The 19523-nt window shown below is 38.2% G+C and overlaps 1 protein-coding gene across 1 annotated transcript in view; it reads left to right on the top strand.

Annotated features, from left to right (window-relative positions):
* Positions 1176-19523, top strand: part of LOC102178183 (ankyrin repeat domain-containing protein 26-like) — a 51434-nt gene continuing 33086 nt past the window's right edge. The window contains exons 1-8 of the mRNA XM_005688105.2: positions 1176-1402; positions 6781-6850; positions 13881-14010; positions 14313-14374; positions 15543-15636; positions 17704-17801; positions 18544-18573; positions 18669-18735. Coding sequence (XP_005688162.2) covers positions 1176-1402; positions 6781-6850; positions 13881-14010; positions 14313-14374; positions 15543-15636; positions 17704-17801; positions 18544-18573; positions 18669-18735 — 778 coding nt within the window. The remainder of the gene's footprint in view (positions 1403-6780; positions 6851-13880; positions 14011-14312; positions 14375-15542; positions 15637-17703; positions 17802-18543; positions 18574-18668; positions 18736-19523) is intronic.

Genomic DNA, 19523 nt, shown 5'->3' with positions numbered 1-19523 from the left:
TGGTCATCTGTAGCCATTCCTTACAGAAATGTATGTTTAGATCCTACACTCATTTTGTGATCGGGTTGTTTGTTTTTTGATATTGAGCTCTTTGAGCTGTTTGAAAATGTTGGAGATTAATCTTTTGTTAGTTGCATCATTTACAAATATTGTTGCCCATCATGTGGGTTGTGGTCTGTCCTGTTTATGATTTCCTGCACTGTGCCAAAGCTTTTAAGTTTGATTGAATCCCATTTGCTTATTTCTGTTTTTATTTTCATTATTCTAAGAGGTGGATGAAAAAAGATACCGCTTTAATTTAGGTCGTGCCTATATTTTCCTCTAAGATTTTTATAGGGCCTGTCCTTATATTTAAGTCTTTAGTCCATTTTGAGTTTGTTTCTGTGTATGATGTTAGGGAGTGTTCTAATTTCCTTCTTATACCTGTAGCTGTTGAGTTTTCTTATCACCACTTGTTGAAGAGGCTGTCTTTGTGCCTTTGTATAGTCTTGCCTCCTTTATCATAGATTAATTGACCATTGGGCATAGGTTTCTCCCTGGAGTTTCTGTCTTGTTTCATTGATCAGTCAGTATATTTCTGTTTTTGTGCTAGGACCGGTGTTTTGATTACTGAAGCTTGCAGAGTAGGCTGAAGTCAGGGTACCTGATTCTGTCAGCTCTTTTTGCTTTTCTTTCTCAAGATTGCTTTGAATATTTGAGGCCTTCTGTTTCCAAATACACTGTAAAATTTTTTTGTTCTGGTTCTGTGGAAAATTCCATTGGTAATTTGACAGAAATTGCACTGAATCTGTAGATTGTTTTGGGTAGTATAGTTATTTTGGCAGTTATATAGCTATAATGTAGCTTTGATTTCTGTTTATTTCAGTTTCCTGTCTTTCCCTCTTAGTTTAGGTAAGGGATTATTGATATTGTTTCTTTCAGAAAATGAGCTTATAGTTCTTGCACATGCACATTTGTCAGTCTGGCAGGCCAAGCCTCTGTGCGCATGGGCAATGTGTTTCGAGGAGTTGCTTAGCAACGATCATTCTGGGGTGAAAGATTCTAAACTGTTGAGCTTCCCAGTGGGGACATTGTGGCAGGGCTGCTCTGGCTTACCTGTAGTGTTTGTGTTGGGTTTAGGGGACTCTGAAGAGCTGAGGGGGAGGTGAGGTGTGTTGGAGCTTGTAGGTTCTGCAATGAAGAAGAGTTTTGGCTTCAGGAGGAAGAAGGGCATCTCGCCCTTTGGCTCCTCCGTCAACCCAGTGAGAGACAGCGGTCATAGAATCAACTTCCGAGGTCCTTGCATCCAAGACAAGGACCTCGGAAAGATCCACAAAGCTGCCAGTGTCGGCAACGTAGCCAAAGTGCAGCAGGTTCTGTTGCCCAGGAGGAATGGCCTGAATGACAGGGAGAAGATGAACAGGTAAGTGGGGTGAAGGGCCTGGCAGGGGTCCCTCCTGTGAGCTTCCCCTCGAAGGCTCTTGGACACCTTCCTGAGATCCAGCACCCCACAGACTTTGTAGTCAGCAGAAAGCCTTAGCTGGTTTCAGACCCACTTGTAATTCCCCTTATAGGGCACTTTGCTGGTGGTTTTGAAGTCATTTAACTGAATGTCGGTAATCACAGAAATGAAATGAAACATGAATAACATCTGTTTTTTCTGTCTTCCTCCTACTTTTTATTTGCATGGGTTAGCATGATGTACTCATGAGTAAGAGCTCTCAAGTTCTATAGCCTTCAAGAAATCTTCTGGAACCTCCTGGCTCTCACATTTTTTCTCATGTGATTTATGAAAACACTTCTTCATAGATCGCCAATCCATGGATCATGGCAGTGGACAGATTTCTGATGGTGTTGTGTCAGCATCTTATTTTTAATTTACATATTTTTATACCATAGGTATATATTACAGAAAACTGCATAGTGAGCAAAATAATTCCCATGAGAGGTCAACTTCTGGATTAAAAATTCCTCAGATACAATTCAATATCCATTTTATATCAGTGTATACTTAGGTGTATATGTTCTTTGCTGAAGGACATTAGAAGACAGCTTGCTGTGTACTGAATAGGAAGACATTTTCTTAGGATGTATGATTTTTCTATACTTAAACCAAATCAATATATCATGATTTTAAACATTTTGGGTTATGTATGCTGTCTTTAATTATTGTGATGAAATTAAAATTGTACATAGTAGACTAAGACTTGCCCTTCTTGATATAAAAATGTGCCATAAGTGCCCACAAAATATTCATTCCCTAACAACTGTAAAGGGGATAGATAAATGAATGGAGCAGAATAGAAAACGCCCAAACACCCAAATGTAGGTAAAACTTCAGAACTTGATACTGATGGCATTTTCTGTTAGGAAAGATAAATTGTGTGTAGATGGTGGAGAAATAACCTGATAAAAGAGAAAAGTGATTATATTTTTATCTCACCAAAAAGTTTCAGATGGAGTGTGGATCAAACGTTTTAAATATGCACAGAGAGAAAAGTACCAGAAGAAAACTCAAATTCTTATTTATACATTGTTTTTCTTGCTGACAGTGACCTTTTTTTTCCATTTCTATTGTTTCTTAACCTTAATTTTTTAAATTGGAGAATAAGTGCTTTACAATGTTGTGTTGTTTTCTGCTGTATAACATCATAGATCAGTTCTAAGTATACATATATCCCCTTCCTCATGAGCCTCCTTCCCACCCCAAAGGCCTCACTAAGAATTATTTCAAAAGCAAGAATTCTTGAGTTTCCTGGATTTGGGCACACACAAAAAAAATGAAAAGAAATCTGGAGGTTGAATTAACATTTTAACAACTCAAAAAAAATGTAAAACTCTTTGTCAATCAAGCTGTCTATAGGCAAGTCAGATTAGCAGACAAGGTTGGTCTTTTTGGCACTAATAGGAATGTAGTACAGATAAAAATAATTTGGTGCTTTCAATTTTTTTTAGAATTTTTTTTGAGGATTAATATCTTCTGACAACTTTATCTGAAATGATCTAAGAATTTTGTAGTTGTTTTTAATATTAGTGTTAAAATATTATTTATCACATTTTTAATACATAGCACTCACCAACTGATTTCTGAATATAAAGAAAAGAGACCTGAAACTTCTCCTGAAAATAGCAACTCAGGTACATCATCTGATACTGAATTACTCTTGGTGATTCTACCATAGATAAAGTAGGAGTGAGGAAGTTTCAGTAATGAAAGAACTATGAAAAAATAGGTGTAAATTGCATGTGTGTTTTATTTTCTAAATTAATTTTTTAATACTCTAGTATTCACAATTCTTTAAGAGGTTAATTATAGGTGATTTAACATCAAAGACAGTATTGTCTGAAAAGAAATCCATGTATTTAATATGGCCCCTAAAGTCCTATATTAGACCTTAGTGTAAATAAGAAAAAAAAATTTAACTTAGTATGATGTATATTTCTATAGTCATATATCAAATTGGACTTCTTATGAGACTGAACATTCATTTTTAGAAATAGTTTGCATTTAGTGAATGAATAGTTAGTAGTTACTATGTAGTGATTAGTCTCACTAAAATAGTTACCTGAGAACCTGAATAATCCCTTCCTGGTAGGATAAGAAATGATAAACAATAAGAACTGCAAAGCAGAGCCAGTGTGCAGCATAATAGTGAGAGATTATTTCTGAAAGATACCTACCAACAGTACAGAAGGCGGAAAAGCAATGCCTGGTTGAGATCCAGTTATTTCGCCTAGTATTGTACCAAGCAGGTCTCTATTACCAACTTCATTCCTTACAGATCCAAAGAGAGTGAGGTAGGTTGACTTCATTAGGACCAAATGTTTTCTTCCATGTGTTACATAATTGTCATGACAGTATAGTTTTTTAAGAACAAGATGTTCTCTTGCCATCAGTTAAAAGATTATCATAATCGATATTCAAATAGATCAACTTGGGACTCTGCAGGTTCTACTAAAAGCACAAAAAATACTTCGGATTAACAAAAACAGCATTAGGCCTGCTCGATGTGGCACATTGCGCAGGGTGTCTGAGGATACCTTTAACTGAGTAGACCTCTATCTAATCAAAGGGGGCTTCCCAGATGGCTCACTAGTAAAGAATCCACCTGCCAATGCCGGAGATATGACTTGATCCCTGTGTCGGTAAGATCCCCTGGAGAAGGAGATGGCAATCCACTCCACTACTTTTGCCTGGGAAATCCCATGGACAGAAGAGCCTGGTGAGCTGCAGTCCATGGGGTTGCAAGAGTCAGACACGACTTGGTAACTGAACAACAAAAACATCTATCAAAGAACTGTAGGTTGGTTTAATACATTAGTCAGAGGAGATACAGAGATGACAGAGTCTTAATCTTCAATATATTCATAATAGAAAAGAGTTGTCTCTGGTTAATTTCTGTATTTTTCTAAACAAAATTTTCAAAGAAAACATGCTTATTTAGTTGTTCATTTGTTCACTAAACAGATAACTTTCAAGAGTCTTTTATGTACATTGTTCTGATGTCACAGGGTGCAAACATTTAAAAATCACTGCCCCTGCTCTTCAGGCTCGAGCTTGCGGGCTCCTCTCCCCAGGGAGTCACTGCATGTGAGTCATCCCTCTAGCATCAGATCATGATGACCCCTGGGAAATGTTGTCCAAAAGCACCAGAGTCCGTGGCTCCCTCCATCCTTCCCTCCCTCTCTCCCCTTGTTCATCAGCTTAGGCTGTGATGATGTATGACTTCCAAGCTGAAAGAGCATGATTTCTATAAATATTTGCCATATAATGGGGAGGATTGATATAATGATATCCCTCATTAGTACACAGCACTCTTTGGACCATCCTGCTCTATGTGGTCCAGATACTCTTGAGCAATGGAAGGAGAGAATATCAAGAGATTCTTTTTAAATATATTAGTGTGTGTGCATATATATATGTAAGTATTTAGACATTTTTTAAAAGTTCAGCTTCTGTGTACCCTACTGCATGCTCACCACTACAGTTCCAGTCCCCATTCTCACAACCGAGTTGACCCCCTTTACCCATTTGCCCTCTCCCACCTCCCTTTCAAGAGATTATCCTTTCTAAATCTGGAATCACTACATCTTTCATACTTCTCTTGCCTTTGGAAAGCGGGCCAGGAAGAGAAGACTTTACTTCCTATTTCTTACCACACTGTGAAGTTCAGTGCCTGTAGACCTAGCTTCCCTGTGATAGGGCATTTTCATTGTGAACTGAAGAGTCAGAGAAGTTATGTCCCTGCAAGACACCTATAGCCTCTGTTTGCTGCTCCAAGCAATGGAAGTCCAGAAACACTGAGCTGTTTAAGCGTGCTATTGTCTGTTTATGGTACTGATTCTATTAATGGTATAATATCATTTTCTGTCAGTCTCCTGGAGTTTGGTTAGAATTATGGTCATTGTAAACAGAAGTTCTTTGTTTTTTTGTTTTGCATTTGATGACTATAAAGGGGAGAAGTGGTTCTTAGGCATTAGTGGCCTACGAGTGTAGTACAATCACTGTTCCCTCTAGTGTGGTCCCCAGATGTGGTTTGAAAGGAATACTTTTAAACAAAGCATCAGTCTTGAGGTTTTAATATTCTGCATTTTTCTTTTGTTGATTTAAAATGTGTCTTGCTTTTTTCTTTAATATTGGATGAGAGTTCTGAAGAAGACTCTTTAAGCAGGTAGGATTTTCAGGATGTTTTAAATTATATGTTTAACTAAGGGAACATGGAGAAGAGAAACTATTGTTTGTTGAGCGTTCTACTCTGGGTTAGACACTGCATTACGTGCTTAACATTTGTGACCTCATAGAGTCATCACAGCAGCTTTGTAAAGTAGATGTGTCCTACTTTTACTTAATTAGGCAACTCTGGTTTCAGGAGGTTAATGAATTGACCTGTGATTCCGTGGTTAAAATGAGTTGACCTGTGATTTGACAGTTGGCCTTCCTGGCTCCCACGTCTACTCCCATGTCCCTCAGCAGAGACTGAGAAGTACCCATATAGCATATAAGTTAAAGATAGATATAAATTAGTTCTTTGACTTGTCTACATTTTAAGTTTTGACATTGTGGGGAAACTCCCTGTACTCCCTTTTAGAGTAAAGGAGAGAACTGGGCCTTCTCAACAAGTGGTTTCCCTGCTGACGGACCTAGACTCCCCTTTTGGATGGACTCAGATTAGTCTCTGAACCAGGAACAGACAATGGAGAAGGAAAAGCCTATTCTTCCACTTTGTTTTAAGTTATCAGGTTTATTCCAGCTTGGGCAAACAAAAATTATTTCAATCCACCAGTTGGATTTTCTGTTCAGCTATTAGAACTTTTGGTGAAAACAGATTATTTTTAGGCTCTGCCGATATATTGGCTGTCACTCTCTGTTATGGAAAAAAGAATGAGTGTTAACTGGATATTTCATAGGTTGGGAGAGATGGAAGCAGAAATAGGTAACTAAAAACTTTTTTGGAGACTTGCCTGGGGTTGCAGTGGTTAAGATGGTTAATAAGACCTCTTCCAGTGTAGGCAGTGTGGGTTTGATATTCAGTCAGGGAAGCTAAGATCTCACATGTTTCAGGGTCAGACAGCCAAAACATAATGTAGAAGCACCATTGGAACAAATTCAATAAAGACTTTAAAACTGGTCCACATCAAAAAAATCTTAAAAAAAAAAAAAGCTGTTTTAAAACAGGCCAAATTTTATTCATGTCAAGAAAGTTCATTTAATATATAAAAAACTTTCACTTGTTTTGTTGTTGTTGTCATTATTCAAAGAAATGAACTCACTCATTTTTATTGTATGTTTTTGCTTTAAAGGTTTCCCAATAAACCTGGTGTTGACTTAGGGCCTACATCAGACGATGAAGTCTTAGATTTTAAAACCAAGGTAAAGCGTTCCATTGTGAAATTAGTTTTCCTGTTCTGAATTTAGTTTCATATAGTATTTACTCTTATGATTAAACAATGAAAGTGAAAAATGGATTCAACGGATTAGATCTGATTAACAGAGTGCCTGATGAGCTATGGATGGATATTTGTGACATTGTACAGGAGGCAGTGATCAAGACCATCCCCAAGAAAAAGAAATGCAAAAAGGCAAAATGGTTGTCTGAGGAGGCTTTAAAAATAGCTGAGAAAAGAAGAGAAGCAAAAGTCAAAGGAGAAAAAGAAAGAGATACCCATTTGAATGCAGAGTACCAAAGAATAGCAACGAGAGACAAGAAGGCCTTTCTCAGTGATGAAAGAAATAGAGGGAAACAATAGAATGGGAAACACTAGAGATCTCTTCAAGAAAACTAGAGATACCAAGGTAATATTTCATGTAAAGATGGGCACAATAAAGGACAGAAATGGTATGGACCTAACAGAAGAAGAATATATTAAGATGAGGTGGCAAGAATACACAGAACTATAGAATGAGGTTCATGACATTGTGTAGGAGACAGGGATCAAGACCATCCCCATTGAAAAGAAATCCAAAAAAGCAAAATGGCTGTCTGGGGAGGCCTTACTAATAGCTGTGAAAAGAGAGGCGAAAAGCAAAGGAGAAAAGGAAAGATATAAGCATCTGAATGCAGAGGTCCAAAGAATAGCAAGAAGAGATAAAAAAAGCCTTCTTCAGTGATCGATGCAAAGAAATAGAGGAAAACAACAGAATGGGGAAGACTAGAGATCTCTTCAAGAAAATTAGAGATACCAAGGGAACATTTCATGCAAAGATGGGCTCGATAAAGGACAGAAATGTTATAGACCTAACAGAAGAGGAAGATATTAAGAAGAGGTGGCAAGAGTATACGGAAGAACTGTACAAAAAAGATCTCATAGCCCAGATAATCATGATGATGTGATCACTAATCTAGAGCCAGACATCTTGGAGTGTGAAGTCAAGTGGGCCTTAGAAAACATCACTACATACAAAGCTAGTGGAGGTGATGGAATTTCAGTTGAGCTGTTTCAAATCCTGAAAGATGATGCTGTGAAAGTGCTGCACTCAATATGCCAGCAAATTTGGAAAACTCAGCAGTGGCCACAGGACTGGAAAAGGTCAGTTTTCATTCCAATCCCAAAGAAAGGCAATGCCAAAGAATGCTCAAACTACTGCACAATTGCACTCATCTCACATACTAGTAAAGTAATGCTCAAAATTCTCCAAGCCAGACTTCAGCAATACGTGAACCGTGAATTCCTGATGTTCAAGCTAGTTTTAGAAAAGGCAGAGGAACCAGAGATCAAATTGCCAACATCTGCTGGATCATTGAAAAAGGAAGAGAGTTCCAGAAAAACATCTATTTCTGCTTTATTGACTATGCCAAAGCCTTTGACTGTGTGGATCACAATAAACTGTGGAAAATTCTGAAAGAGATGGGAATACCAGACCACCTAACCTGCCTCTTGAGAAATCTGTATGCAAGTCAGGAAGCAACAGTTAGAACTGGACATGGAACAACAGACTGGTTCCAAATAGGAAAAGGAGTATGTCAAGGCTGCATATTGTCACCCTGCTTATTTCACTTATATGCAGAGTACATCATGAGAAATGCTGGACTGGAAGAAACACAAGCTGGAATCAAGATTGCCAGGAGAAATATCAATAACCTCAGATATGCAGATGATACCACCCTTATGGCAGAAAGTGAAGACGAACTAAAAAGCCTCTTGATGAAAGTGAAAGAGGAGAGCAAAAAAGTTGGCTTAAAGCTCAACATTCAGAAAATGAAGATCATGGCATCTGTTCCCATCACTTCATGGGAAATAGATGGGGAAACAGTAGAAACAGTATTAGACTTTATTTTGGGGGTTCCAAAATCAGTGCAGATGGTGATTGCAGCCATGAAATTAAAAGACGCTTACTCCTTGAAAGAAAAGTTATGACCAACCTAGATAGTATATTCAAAAGCAGAGACATTACTTTGCCAACTAAAGTCTGTCTAGTCAAGGCTATGGTTTTTCCTGTGGTCATGTATGGATGTGATAGTTGGACTGTGAAGAAGGCTGAGCGCTGAAGAGTTGATGCTTTTGAACTGTGGTGTTGGAGAAGACTCTTGAGAGTCCCTTGGACTGCAAGGAGATCCAACCAGTCCATCCTGAAGGAGATCAACCCTGGGATTTCTTTGGAAGGAATGATGCTAAACCTGAAGCTCCAGTTCTTTGGCCACCTTATGTGAAGTGTTGACTCATTGGAAAAGACTCTGATGCTGGGAGGGATTGGGGGCAGGAGAAGAAGGGGACGACTGAGGATGAGATGGCTGGATGGCATCACAGACTCTATGGACATGAGTCTGAGTGAACTCCGGGAGATGGTCATGGACTGGGAGGCCTGGCGTGCTGCAATTCATGGGGTAGCAAAGAGTCGGACACGACTGAGCGACTGAACTAAACTGATACAAAAAAAATCTTCATGACCCCGATAACCAGGATGGTGTGATTACTCACCTAGAGCAAAACATCCTGGAATGCGAAGTCAAGTGGGCCTTAGGAAGCATCACTAGGAACAAAGCAGGTGGAGGTGATGGAATTGCAGTTTAGCTATGCCAAATCCTAAAAGATGATGCTGTGTAAGTGCTGCACTCAATATGCCAGAAAATCTGGAAAACTGAGCAGTGGCCACAGGACTGGAAAAGTCAGTTTTCATTCCAATCCCAAAGAAAGACAATGCCAAAGAATGTTAAAACTCCCGCATAATTGCATTCATCTCACATGTTAGCAAAGTGATGCTCAAAATTCTTCAAGCCAGGCTTCAGTAGTACGTGAACCATGAACTTCTGGATGCTCAAACTGGATTTAGAAAAGGCAGAAGAACCAGAGATCAAATTGCCAAAATCCTCTGGATCATAAAAAAAGCAACAGATTTCCAGAAAAGCATCTACTTCTGCTTTATTGACTTTGCCAAACCATTTGACTCTGTGGATCACAACAAAGTGTAGAAAATTCTTAAAGAGATGAGAATACCAGACCATCTGAGCTGCCTCTTGAGAAATCTGTATATAGGACAAGAAGCAACAGTTAGAACTGGATATGGAACAACACACTGGTTCCAAATCGGGAAAGGAGTACACATCTTTTGATTTCCATTCAAATGGAATATCTTTTCCCACCCTTACTTTCAGTGTGTATATGTCTCTAGGTCTGAAATGGGTCTCTTGTAAGCAACATATATATGGCTCTTGTTATTCAAAAGCAGAGACATTACTTTGCCAACAAAGGTCCGTCTAGTCAAGGCTATGGTTTTTCCAGTAGCCATGTATGGATGTGAGAGTTGGACTGTGAAGAAAGCTGAGTGCCGAAGAATTGATGCTTTTGAACTGTGGTGTTGGAGAAGACTCTTGAGGGTCCCTTGGACTGCAAGGAGATCCAACCAGTCCATTCTGAAGGAGATCAACCCTGGGATTTCTTTGGAAGGAATGATGCTGCAGCTGAAACTCCAGTACTTTGGCCACCTTATGCGAAGAGTTGAATCATTGGAAAAGACTCTGATTCTGGGAGGGATTGGGGGCAGGAGAAGAAGGGGACGACTGAGGATGAGATGGCTGGATGGCATCACTAACTTGATGGATGTGAGTCTGAGTGAACTCCAGGAGTTGGTGAGGGACAGGGAGGCCTGGCGTGCTGTGATTCATGGGGTTGCAAAGAGTCGGACATGACTGAGCGACTGAACTGAACTGAACTGAACTGAACTGTTATCATTATCTATTCAGTTACTCTGTATCTTTTGGTTGGTGCATTTGATCCATTTAAATTTATAGTAATTATTGATATGTATGTTCCTATAGGCATTTTCTTAATTGTTTTGGGTTAGTTTTTGTAGGTTTTTCCTTTCTCTTGTGTTTACTGACTATGTAAGTCCCTTGAGTATTTATTGTAAGGCTGGTTTGTTGGTGCTAAATTCTCTTAACTTTTGCTTATCTGTAAAGCTTTTGATTTCTCTATCAATTTTGTATGAGTTCTTTTCAAATAGGATTTTCTATTTCTTTCTTCTTGCATAATAGTACTTTGTAATGATTCATAATTACATCCTCACATAAACATTTCTCTTCTACAATTTCAAACTTGTTGTTTAAGATCAGTTTTAAAAAGAAGTCTTCTTATCACATCTTGAATTGGTGTTTTATAATTAAAATTTTCATTAAACTTAAAAATGCTTATTATTGTAATATCCTACAAGTGAATATTTCTTATATTTATGAAACTACAGCTTTATATCTTTGAAACAGATGCTGAAATATATAATTGACAACTTTAATCTCATAGTTTTCTTCTCCTGGTATTGTTTTATTTTCAAAAGTTCAGAATTCTGCCTATGTTTATACTAATTATACCAGCTTAGTATATTTTACAAATAATTATCCTAAATGTATATGCTTTTCCTGAAAAAGTTTCTCTATTTCTAACACAATGGTATTTATCAAATCTTTTTGAGTCCCTTGCATGCCTCAAATTCATTTATTACACCCCAAACTGAAGCCATTGTCCTTTCTCGCGTCCCTCCTTCCTGCCTCTTTGTAAGCAACCCTGTCATCTGTCCTCCCCATCCTAGTAGACAGAATCACTGAAATGCTACAGGAGGAAAAGCTCTGGGCTCCACCTTCCTTGGAATTACTGTATCCAGTCACTCAGCAAGTTCAGTATTTTCTATCTGCTTAACATTTTTTATATCTTATTACCCTAATTCATTTTTCACCTATGATCTTGAAATATTCTTTTCCAGTTTTGTTCTCCTGATGTTCATCTTTATGTGGCTGCCAGAGTAATTATTCTAAAACATACTTGCCAATCTTTTCTTTCCTCTTGACTCTGCAGTTGGTTTTAGAATGACTCTTACCATCTTTATTTGACTGTTATTTACAGCCAAGTTTGCTTTTTAATTACACTTTCATACATATATGTACAGTATGTAGTATGCTTACTGTCCTCTGTGGAGTATTGCTTATAGGTTTTTGTTTTTTCCATGATGCTGTCTTTAAAATCCTGTCATATTTACTACTTCCTGGTGTAAATATGAATATATTTGAATAAAAGCATGGCACCAAATAAAATAAAATATATTTGTGATGATGTAACACCTCTACTCATCTCACATGCTAGTAAAGTGACACTTTAAATTCTCCAAGCCAGGCTTCAGCAATACATGAACCGTACTTCCAAATGTTCAAGCTGGTTTTAGAAAAGGCAGAGAAACCAGAGATCAAATTGCCAACATCTGCTGGATCATCAAAAAAGCAAGAGAGTTCCAGAAAAACATCTATTTCTGCTTTATTGACTATGCCAAACCCTTTGGCTTTATTGACTATGCCAAACCCTTTGACTGTGTGGATCACAATAAACTGTGGAAAATTCTGAAAGAGATGGGAATACCAGACCACCTGACCTGCCTCTTGAGAAATCTGTATGCAGGTCAGGAAGCAACAGTTAGAACTGGGCATGGAACAACAGACTGGTTCCAAATAGGAAAAGGAGTATGTCAAGGCTGTATATTGTCACCATGCTTATTTAACTTATATGCAGAGTACATCATGAGAAACACCGGGCTGGAGGAAGTACAAGCTGGAATCAAGATTGCTGAGAAAAATATCAATAACCTCAGATATGCAGATGATACCACCCTTATGGCAGAAAGTGAAGAAGAACTATAGAGCCTTTTGGTGAAAGGGAAAGAGGAGAGTAAAAAAGTTGGCTTAAAGCTCAACATTCAGAAAACTAAGATCATGGCATCCAGTCCCATCACTTCATGGCAAATAGATGGGGAAACAGTGGAAACAGTGGCTGACTTTATTCTTCTGGGCTCCAAAATCACTGCAGAGGGTGATTGCAGCCGTGAAATTAAATGACACTTACTCCTTGGATGGAAAGTTATGACCAACCTAGACAGCATATTAAAAGCAGAGCCATTACTTTGTCAACAAAGGTACATCTAGTCAAGGCTATGGTTTTTCCAGTGGTCATATATGGATGTGAGAGTTGGACTATAAAGAAAGCTGAACATAGAAGAATTGATGCTTTTGAACTATGGTGTTGGAGAAGATTCTTGCGAGTCCCTTGAACTGCAAGGAGGTCCAACCAGTCCATCCTAAAGGAGATGAGTCCTGGGTGTTCATTGGAAGGACTGATGTTAAAGCTGAAACTCCAATACTTTGGCCACCTGATGGGAAGAGCTGACTCATTTGAAAAGACCCTGATGCTGGGAAAGATTGAGGCCAGGAGAAGAAGGGGACGACAGAGGATGAGATGGCTGGATGGCATAACCAACTCAATGGACATGGGTTTGGGTGGACTCTGGGAGTTGGTGATGGACAGGAAGGCCTGACGTGCTGCGGTACATGGGGTCACAAAGAGTCAGACACGACTGAGTGACTGAACTGAACTGAATACCTTTACTTGTGTAGTAGATCCCCATCATGTGAAGGAAAAGGATGACACTTGCTTTCTCCCACTTGAACCTGATCCTCCAGTTTTGTCTCTCTGTATGGTTCCCAGTAACTCTGCTCTAGTTTTCTACGTGACTGGTGAACATTGTTTCACACCTCACCCATGTGCTCGGTCCGCCCTTCCTAGAACCCCCCTCATGTCCTGGCTCTGTGCTCTGTCTTCTGAGACACAGCCCTTTGTCCCAGCATTCCTTGAGCTTCACAGGTTCACCTGCCTCCTTTCTCCTTTGTGCCTTTCCTGTGCTCCATCTGCTTCAGTTGCAGAGCTGTTGAAGGATACTTTTCTGCTCTTGTTTCTTTTCATGTGTCTCTACCTTGCCTAGAACACAATGCAGAATCACTCTTTTCTTTACATTTCTAACTTCTCCCAGGACAGTGTCTATGATTTCCTAGACACAGTGAATGTTTGCCATCTTACTGATTGAGTGAGTGACCAAATGAATGAATATGTTTTCTGAAGTTGGGTTTTTGTTTTAATTTGTCTTGTTTGTATAGGAAGGAGCCACAAAGTCAGAACTTGTTGCAAAAGAAAGTGATACTGATATTATTGACAGGGCTCCCCAAGATCAAACAAATCATGACCATTTGAGTTCTGTTGATGGAGCACACAAAAATACTAGAAGTGGTAAGTTAGTGAACATCTGTGAATTTTTCCTATGCTTAAAAGCTCATATAAAACCATCTAAAGAGCACGCATCCAAATATGATATGCATTTCTTTTGAAGTATATTTCTTTTGCTCTCTTTCTTCAGAACTATCCCACCTATTACCAACCTTTTCTTCCTGAAAATGCTTCAACTCTCTGAAATTCTTTTCCACTACTTTATTTTATTGAAATATTCATGGATAGAGATAGGCTTATATATGTCTTTAAAATTCATAGTTAGTAAATGTTCTCATTAATGTATCTGTGACACCATTTTCCAGATATGCTGTCAGCCTTAGGATTGGGAGAAGAGGAAGACATAGAATCACCTTGGGATTCAGAGGTATTGTCTTCTATTATTATTTTGAAATGTAAGCACCAAGTGATGTAAGAACATAAAAGCAAGAGATGCTATGACTTTCTCACCTTTGCATTTCCCCATCAAAACTTGGTTCTTACTTTAAACCTGTATTGAATAAAATAATTCTGTGCTAAAAACTACCAAATAGTACACTTTTGTTCATTTGCAAGATTCACCTAATGAAATCAGTGTTGTACAGAAACCAAGGCTTAGAAGTCCTAAGGAATCCGTTGGGGTTCTGAAGTTACATTTATCTGAAAACTGTAGCATTACTCCAAGTCAGTCTATGATCAAATGTTTCTTTCTTTCTTCCTCTGTTCCTTCCTTTCTTCTTTCAATTTTTATTGAAGTACAGTTGATATACAGTATTGTGTCAGTTTCCTGTGTGCATCAAAGTGAATCAGTTACATATATATACATATATATTTAAATCAACTCTTTTTTATATTCATTTCCCGTATGCGCTTTTACCGAATATTGAGTAGAGTTCCTGGTGCTATACAGTAGGTCCTTATTATTTGTCTATTTTATACACAGTAGTGTGTATGTGTCAGTCCCAATCTCTGAACCAAATGTATGTTTATTTGGTACATATGCATGCGTAAAACTGTTAGGGTCAGAGAGAAACAGGTTGAATTGTGGGTTTTTGCAACACTGACATTGAAAAGTAACTATGTGAAACTTGAACCTATTACTACATTTGGATTGTCAGGTTGATTTGCAAAGAACATTTCAAGAGAAGTAAAAGCATGGGAAATAGTAATAAATATGTGGGGTTATAATAACAGCAGTTAGCTTTAGTGATGTTTTAGTAAGTGCAAACCATTTTGGATCACTTAAGTAGCACGTGCAGAGTACATTTATGGCATCTGTACTTGAAGTAACATAAAGTAACAATGTCCTGTTTGAAGGTGGGAGCTATGGAGGGAGATAAGAAGGGCCTGATCTCTTAGATGCAGGCAGCCACTGCCTGGTGATCCAGCACCGTGTTTGAATTCAACATCCTGGTTCTGTCACATAGCAGCTGTGGGATATTGGTAAAACCTGTCTTCACTGGGTTAAAAGTAGGCAGTTTTTAAAAGTACGGTATTTTCTTCAAAAGGGATTAGGAACTCTTTGTGCAACTCATTATTATCATTAATTCTAGCAGAGTATCTCTGAGAGCCTTCCACAGAAGTATGTGGATCATTTATCTGGAACTGCTGGTGAAAGAGGAAAAAAGACATTAAATGGACAAGTAGAAGGTAAGAACTGTATTTTACAGAAAAGTCATTTGACAGAACCTTGATTGAAAATGGGAATGCTGATATATTCTAATAAGCAAAGAAAATCACCTGTTGGACGGGTAGTGAGAAAAAAAGAGAAAACCAGGGCAATTTTGTGTATCTTATCAGGTTCCAATGACAGATTACATTGAGAATCCAGTTTAAGAAGCTAAATTATTAGTTATTAAGCTTACTTCACTGTCCAATGTTTAAGACTTTGTCTGGTTAAGGCTCTCCAATGCAGGGGGTGCAGGTTCTATCCCTGGTCAGGGAACTAAGATTCCATGTGACACATGACCAAAAAAAAAAAAAAATATATATATATATATATATATATATATATATAAGTTCTGTTTCAAGATACTCTACACCCTAAGGAAGGTCAAGAAATAAGAAGCAAGAGGGAATGAAGAATGAGAGAGGCAGAGGGCACAGGGAGGAAAAGAAGAAAGGGGAGCATGGGTCTGTGGGGGAAGGTGGCAATAAGTAATAAAGGTCTTTAGATAAACGGAGAGTATTTGACATGGACGATGAATTTGAAGTGAGCTTCTGGCACCAAAACTTGTCAGAGAAGAACCGCAAAGTTCTCCCCCTCTTCCTGTTTTACTCGTTATTAGGAAGACATTGAGAACTGAGGTCTCGACAGCAGAGCTGTGCTTTATCCTCTGTGGGGGAGCACGGGCATAGGTGCTCAGCTGTAAATGTTTCAAATTGATGTCATACGAAATGTTGCTGCTTTCTAGGACGGTGTCACATGGGCCACAACAAGAGAACTGGAAAGAAGGAGAGAGCAGGGGGCGTGATGGGGAGACAAGGAGCACACAGCATGAAAGCGAGTTCACTGGAAAGTTTCCAACTTCTAATGCAGTTTCAGTATCTAATGCAGTGTTACTTCAACTTAATTCACTCTCCTGAAAACTTAGCCTCCGTTTCCTCACTCTAACACTTCCTCCCAAACTGAAACTGCATTAGAAGTTGGAAACTTTCCAGTGGACTTGCTTTCATGCCTGTAGAAGCACTCCGGGAGTTGGTGATGGATAGGGAGTCCTGGCATGCTGCAATTCATGGAGTCGCAAAGAGTCGGACACGACTGAGCAACTGAACTGAACTGAACTGAATGTAGAAGCAGATTCCCTATAGACTGGAGTTTCTCAAATTTTAATTAGTAGCTTGAGGACCAAGTGTGAAGTATACATGCTGAGCAGGAGGTCTGGGAATCTGCATTTCTAACAAGCTCTCAGAGTAGCAAGGGTGTAGTCTTGCATTTAGAGAAATCTGGAAGAAGAGCTTTGGATAGTGGAGAACATAACAGGATCAAGGAAAAGCATTATTTTGTTTTTCTTTCTGAGCATATTTATAACCAGAGGGAAACAAAGAGTTGAACTAGCAATTATAGGTGTAAAATACCATTGCTAAGCAAAGAGGGAGAAAGAAATGGTAGGGATGATCCATAGAAAGGATGTAAAGGGGGAAGATTTAAGACCACAGATCCAGAGATTACCATTTGGAGAGGAGAGAATCTACTGAAAGGACAAAGGGAGGAAAGTAAGGCCTTAGGGAGGTGAGTTTGGAGTTGATGAGGACCCTTGAGAGAACTCCTTCTAGATGGCTTCAGTGTATTTACAAGGAAAAGAGATAAGATCACTGTTGCTCCAGAGAATCCTGGAGGTTGGAGGGGATGCTCAAAGTGGGGAAAACTACAGGCTCTCAGGCATCAAAGATATATGTTGTACCAGTATTTGTTATTCAAATTAGATTAATTTGAAAAAGGATTCGTTTTTTTTAAACATAGCTGATTTTTTGAAAGCTGTTTCATAGAAATCCTTTGAAGCATTAGCATGATGTACCATACCAAACTAAGTTTTGAAGCCAAACAGATTAATCAGGTTCATTCCCTAAATGCTAGAAATACTTTTAATAAATACTACACTGATTTTGAAACATGCAAATTTTTAATTTCTAATAATTCTCTGGCAATTGAATTTATTATTTCCTTTTTGATAATTGTATTTCAATATTGAGAATTTATTATACATTATTTCCTAGATGTGACTTATATACCTTCTTGTATGAGTGGATCAAGAAACTTTAAGATGGCTAAACTAGAGGAGCCAAGACATGTGGGCAAACCAGTAGCCCACATGGATATGGGGAAAAAAATGAATATTTTTATGAGCCATTTTCTACAAGTATATATCCAGACTAATCAGTTCATTACTCTGTCTCTGATGAGAAATGAATTATACATTTTAGTGAACTGTCACCCCAACTGTGCACTCCTTAAATGACTAGACAGATTGAAGAACATGATAAATACTTGTAATATAATGGTGCAAATGATAACTGCTGTGTTGCATTCAAGATATGCTGTTGCATTTTACCATCAGCTTTCACATTTATCTTCTTAGGTTCATGATTTGCTCCTCTGATTAAGATCCATTTTCTCCTCATCAGTCAACATGTTCACATCGATCTGTATGCACTTTAATATTTTGTAAAGCCATTGAAAACGTAATGTTACTTTTGGAGTATTAACTGCATGTTTTGGTAAACCTGTATTCCTATTTTTTCTTCACTGTCTTTAGTGGATTCATAAGTCTGTCTTACTAGTGTCCTAAGATCCCCCTAAAAACAAGACACTAAAACGAAATGTATTCAGTGCAAAGACAAGGACTCTGCTCATTACTAACTCTGCATGAATATGCAGCTGCTGCTGCTGCTAAGTCACTTCAGTCATGTCTGACTCTGTGCGACCCCATAGACGGCAGCCCATCAGGCTCCCCCATCCCTGGGATTCTCCAGGCAAGAACACTAGAGTGGGTTGCCATTTCCTTAGCTGGCTTTCATATTTACATGTAATTAACTCTATGTCCCTTTTCCCTTTTAGATTCTCCTGAGAAATATCCTAACATGAAGGTAAAAATGTTTATGATTTTATCTTGAATTATGAACTGTGGATTGTATCATATATGCATTATTTAGTAATCAACTTGTTTCCAAACCCCATTCAGCCTGCAGCCAGAATGAAAGATTATGTTCCTAATAAAACAGTCAGAATGAAAGATTTACGAACATCCGGTTCAGGTAAATTTTTCAGTACACAGTTAACTCTGGAAAGAAGGACACTGAAATATTTGAAATGCTCAGTCTTCAAAGTTCTAACTTATTTTTGCAAATTTAATGTAAGAATTTAACTTAAATAAGGCAAATGTTATTGTTGATACCTGTGCTTTGAAACAAAAGATATTTACAAGCATAAGAAAAAGAAATTTTTAAAATGTAAGCTTGAACTCAAGATGTTTCTGTATATGTTTCAGTACCCTGAAGTTCTCAGTTTGGAACCTCTATACTTCTCAGGAATTCTCAGAGATTAAATGTTAGACTCTTAAGATTTTTCCAATGTCCAAAAATGTTTGTTTGAACCCTGAACTTTCCCTAGAGTAAAACTTCACTTGCTACTATATCAGTTATATTTCAGCTTATAATTATTTCATTATAGTGTTGTTACACAGATGAAAGTAGGCCAATCAGATATTTTGATTAGCAGACTGTATGTGTCTATGTTTGTGTATGTGTGTGTGAGTTTGTGGTGTCTTTGATTGTTAAAAGTAGGGGAAGTAATCATACTTTAATGAATATTTGATAGATATAATCTTTTTAAACAGTGATTCTGAAAGTTGTTTGCTTTAGGATCCTTTTATACTTTTAGAAATTATTAAGAATTCCAAAGAACATTTGTTTATGTGTACTGATGTTTACTATATTGAGTTCAGTTCAGTTTAGTCGCTGAGTCGTGTCTGACTCTGTGACCCCATGGATGGCTGCACACCAGGCTTCCTTATCCATCACCAACTCCCTGAGTTTAC

This window comes from Capra hircus, chromosome 13 (genome assembly GCF_001704415.2).
Source record: "Capra hircus breed San Clemente chromosome 13, ASM170441v1, whole genome shotgun sequence".
NCBI classification, from domain to species: domain Eukaryota; kingdom Metazoa; phylum Chordata; class Mammalia; order Artiodactyla; family Bovidae; genus Capra; species Capra hircus.
The sequence above is the reverse complement of the archived record's forward strand: the minus strand, read 5'-3'. Positions and strand labels throughout refer to the sequence as shown.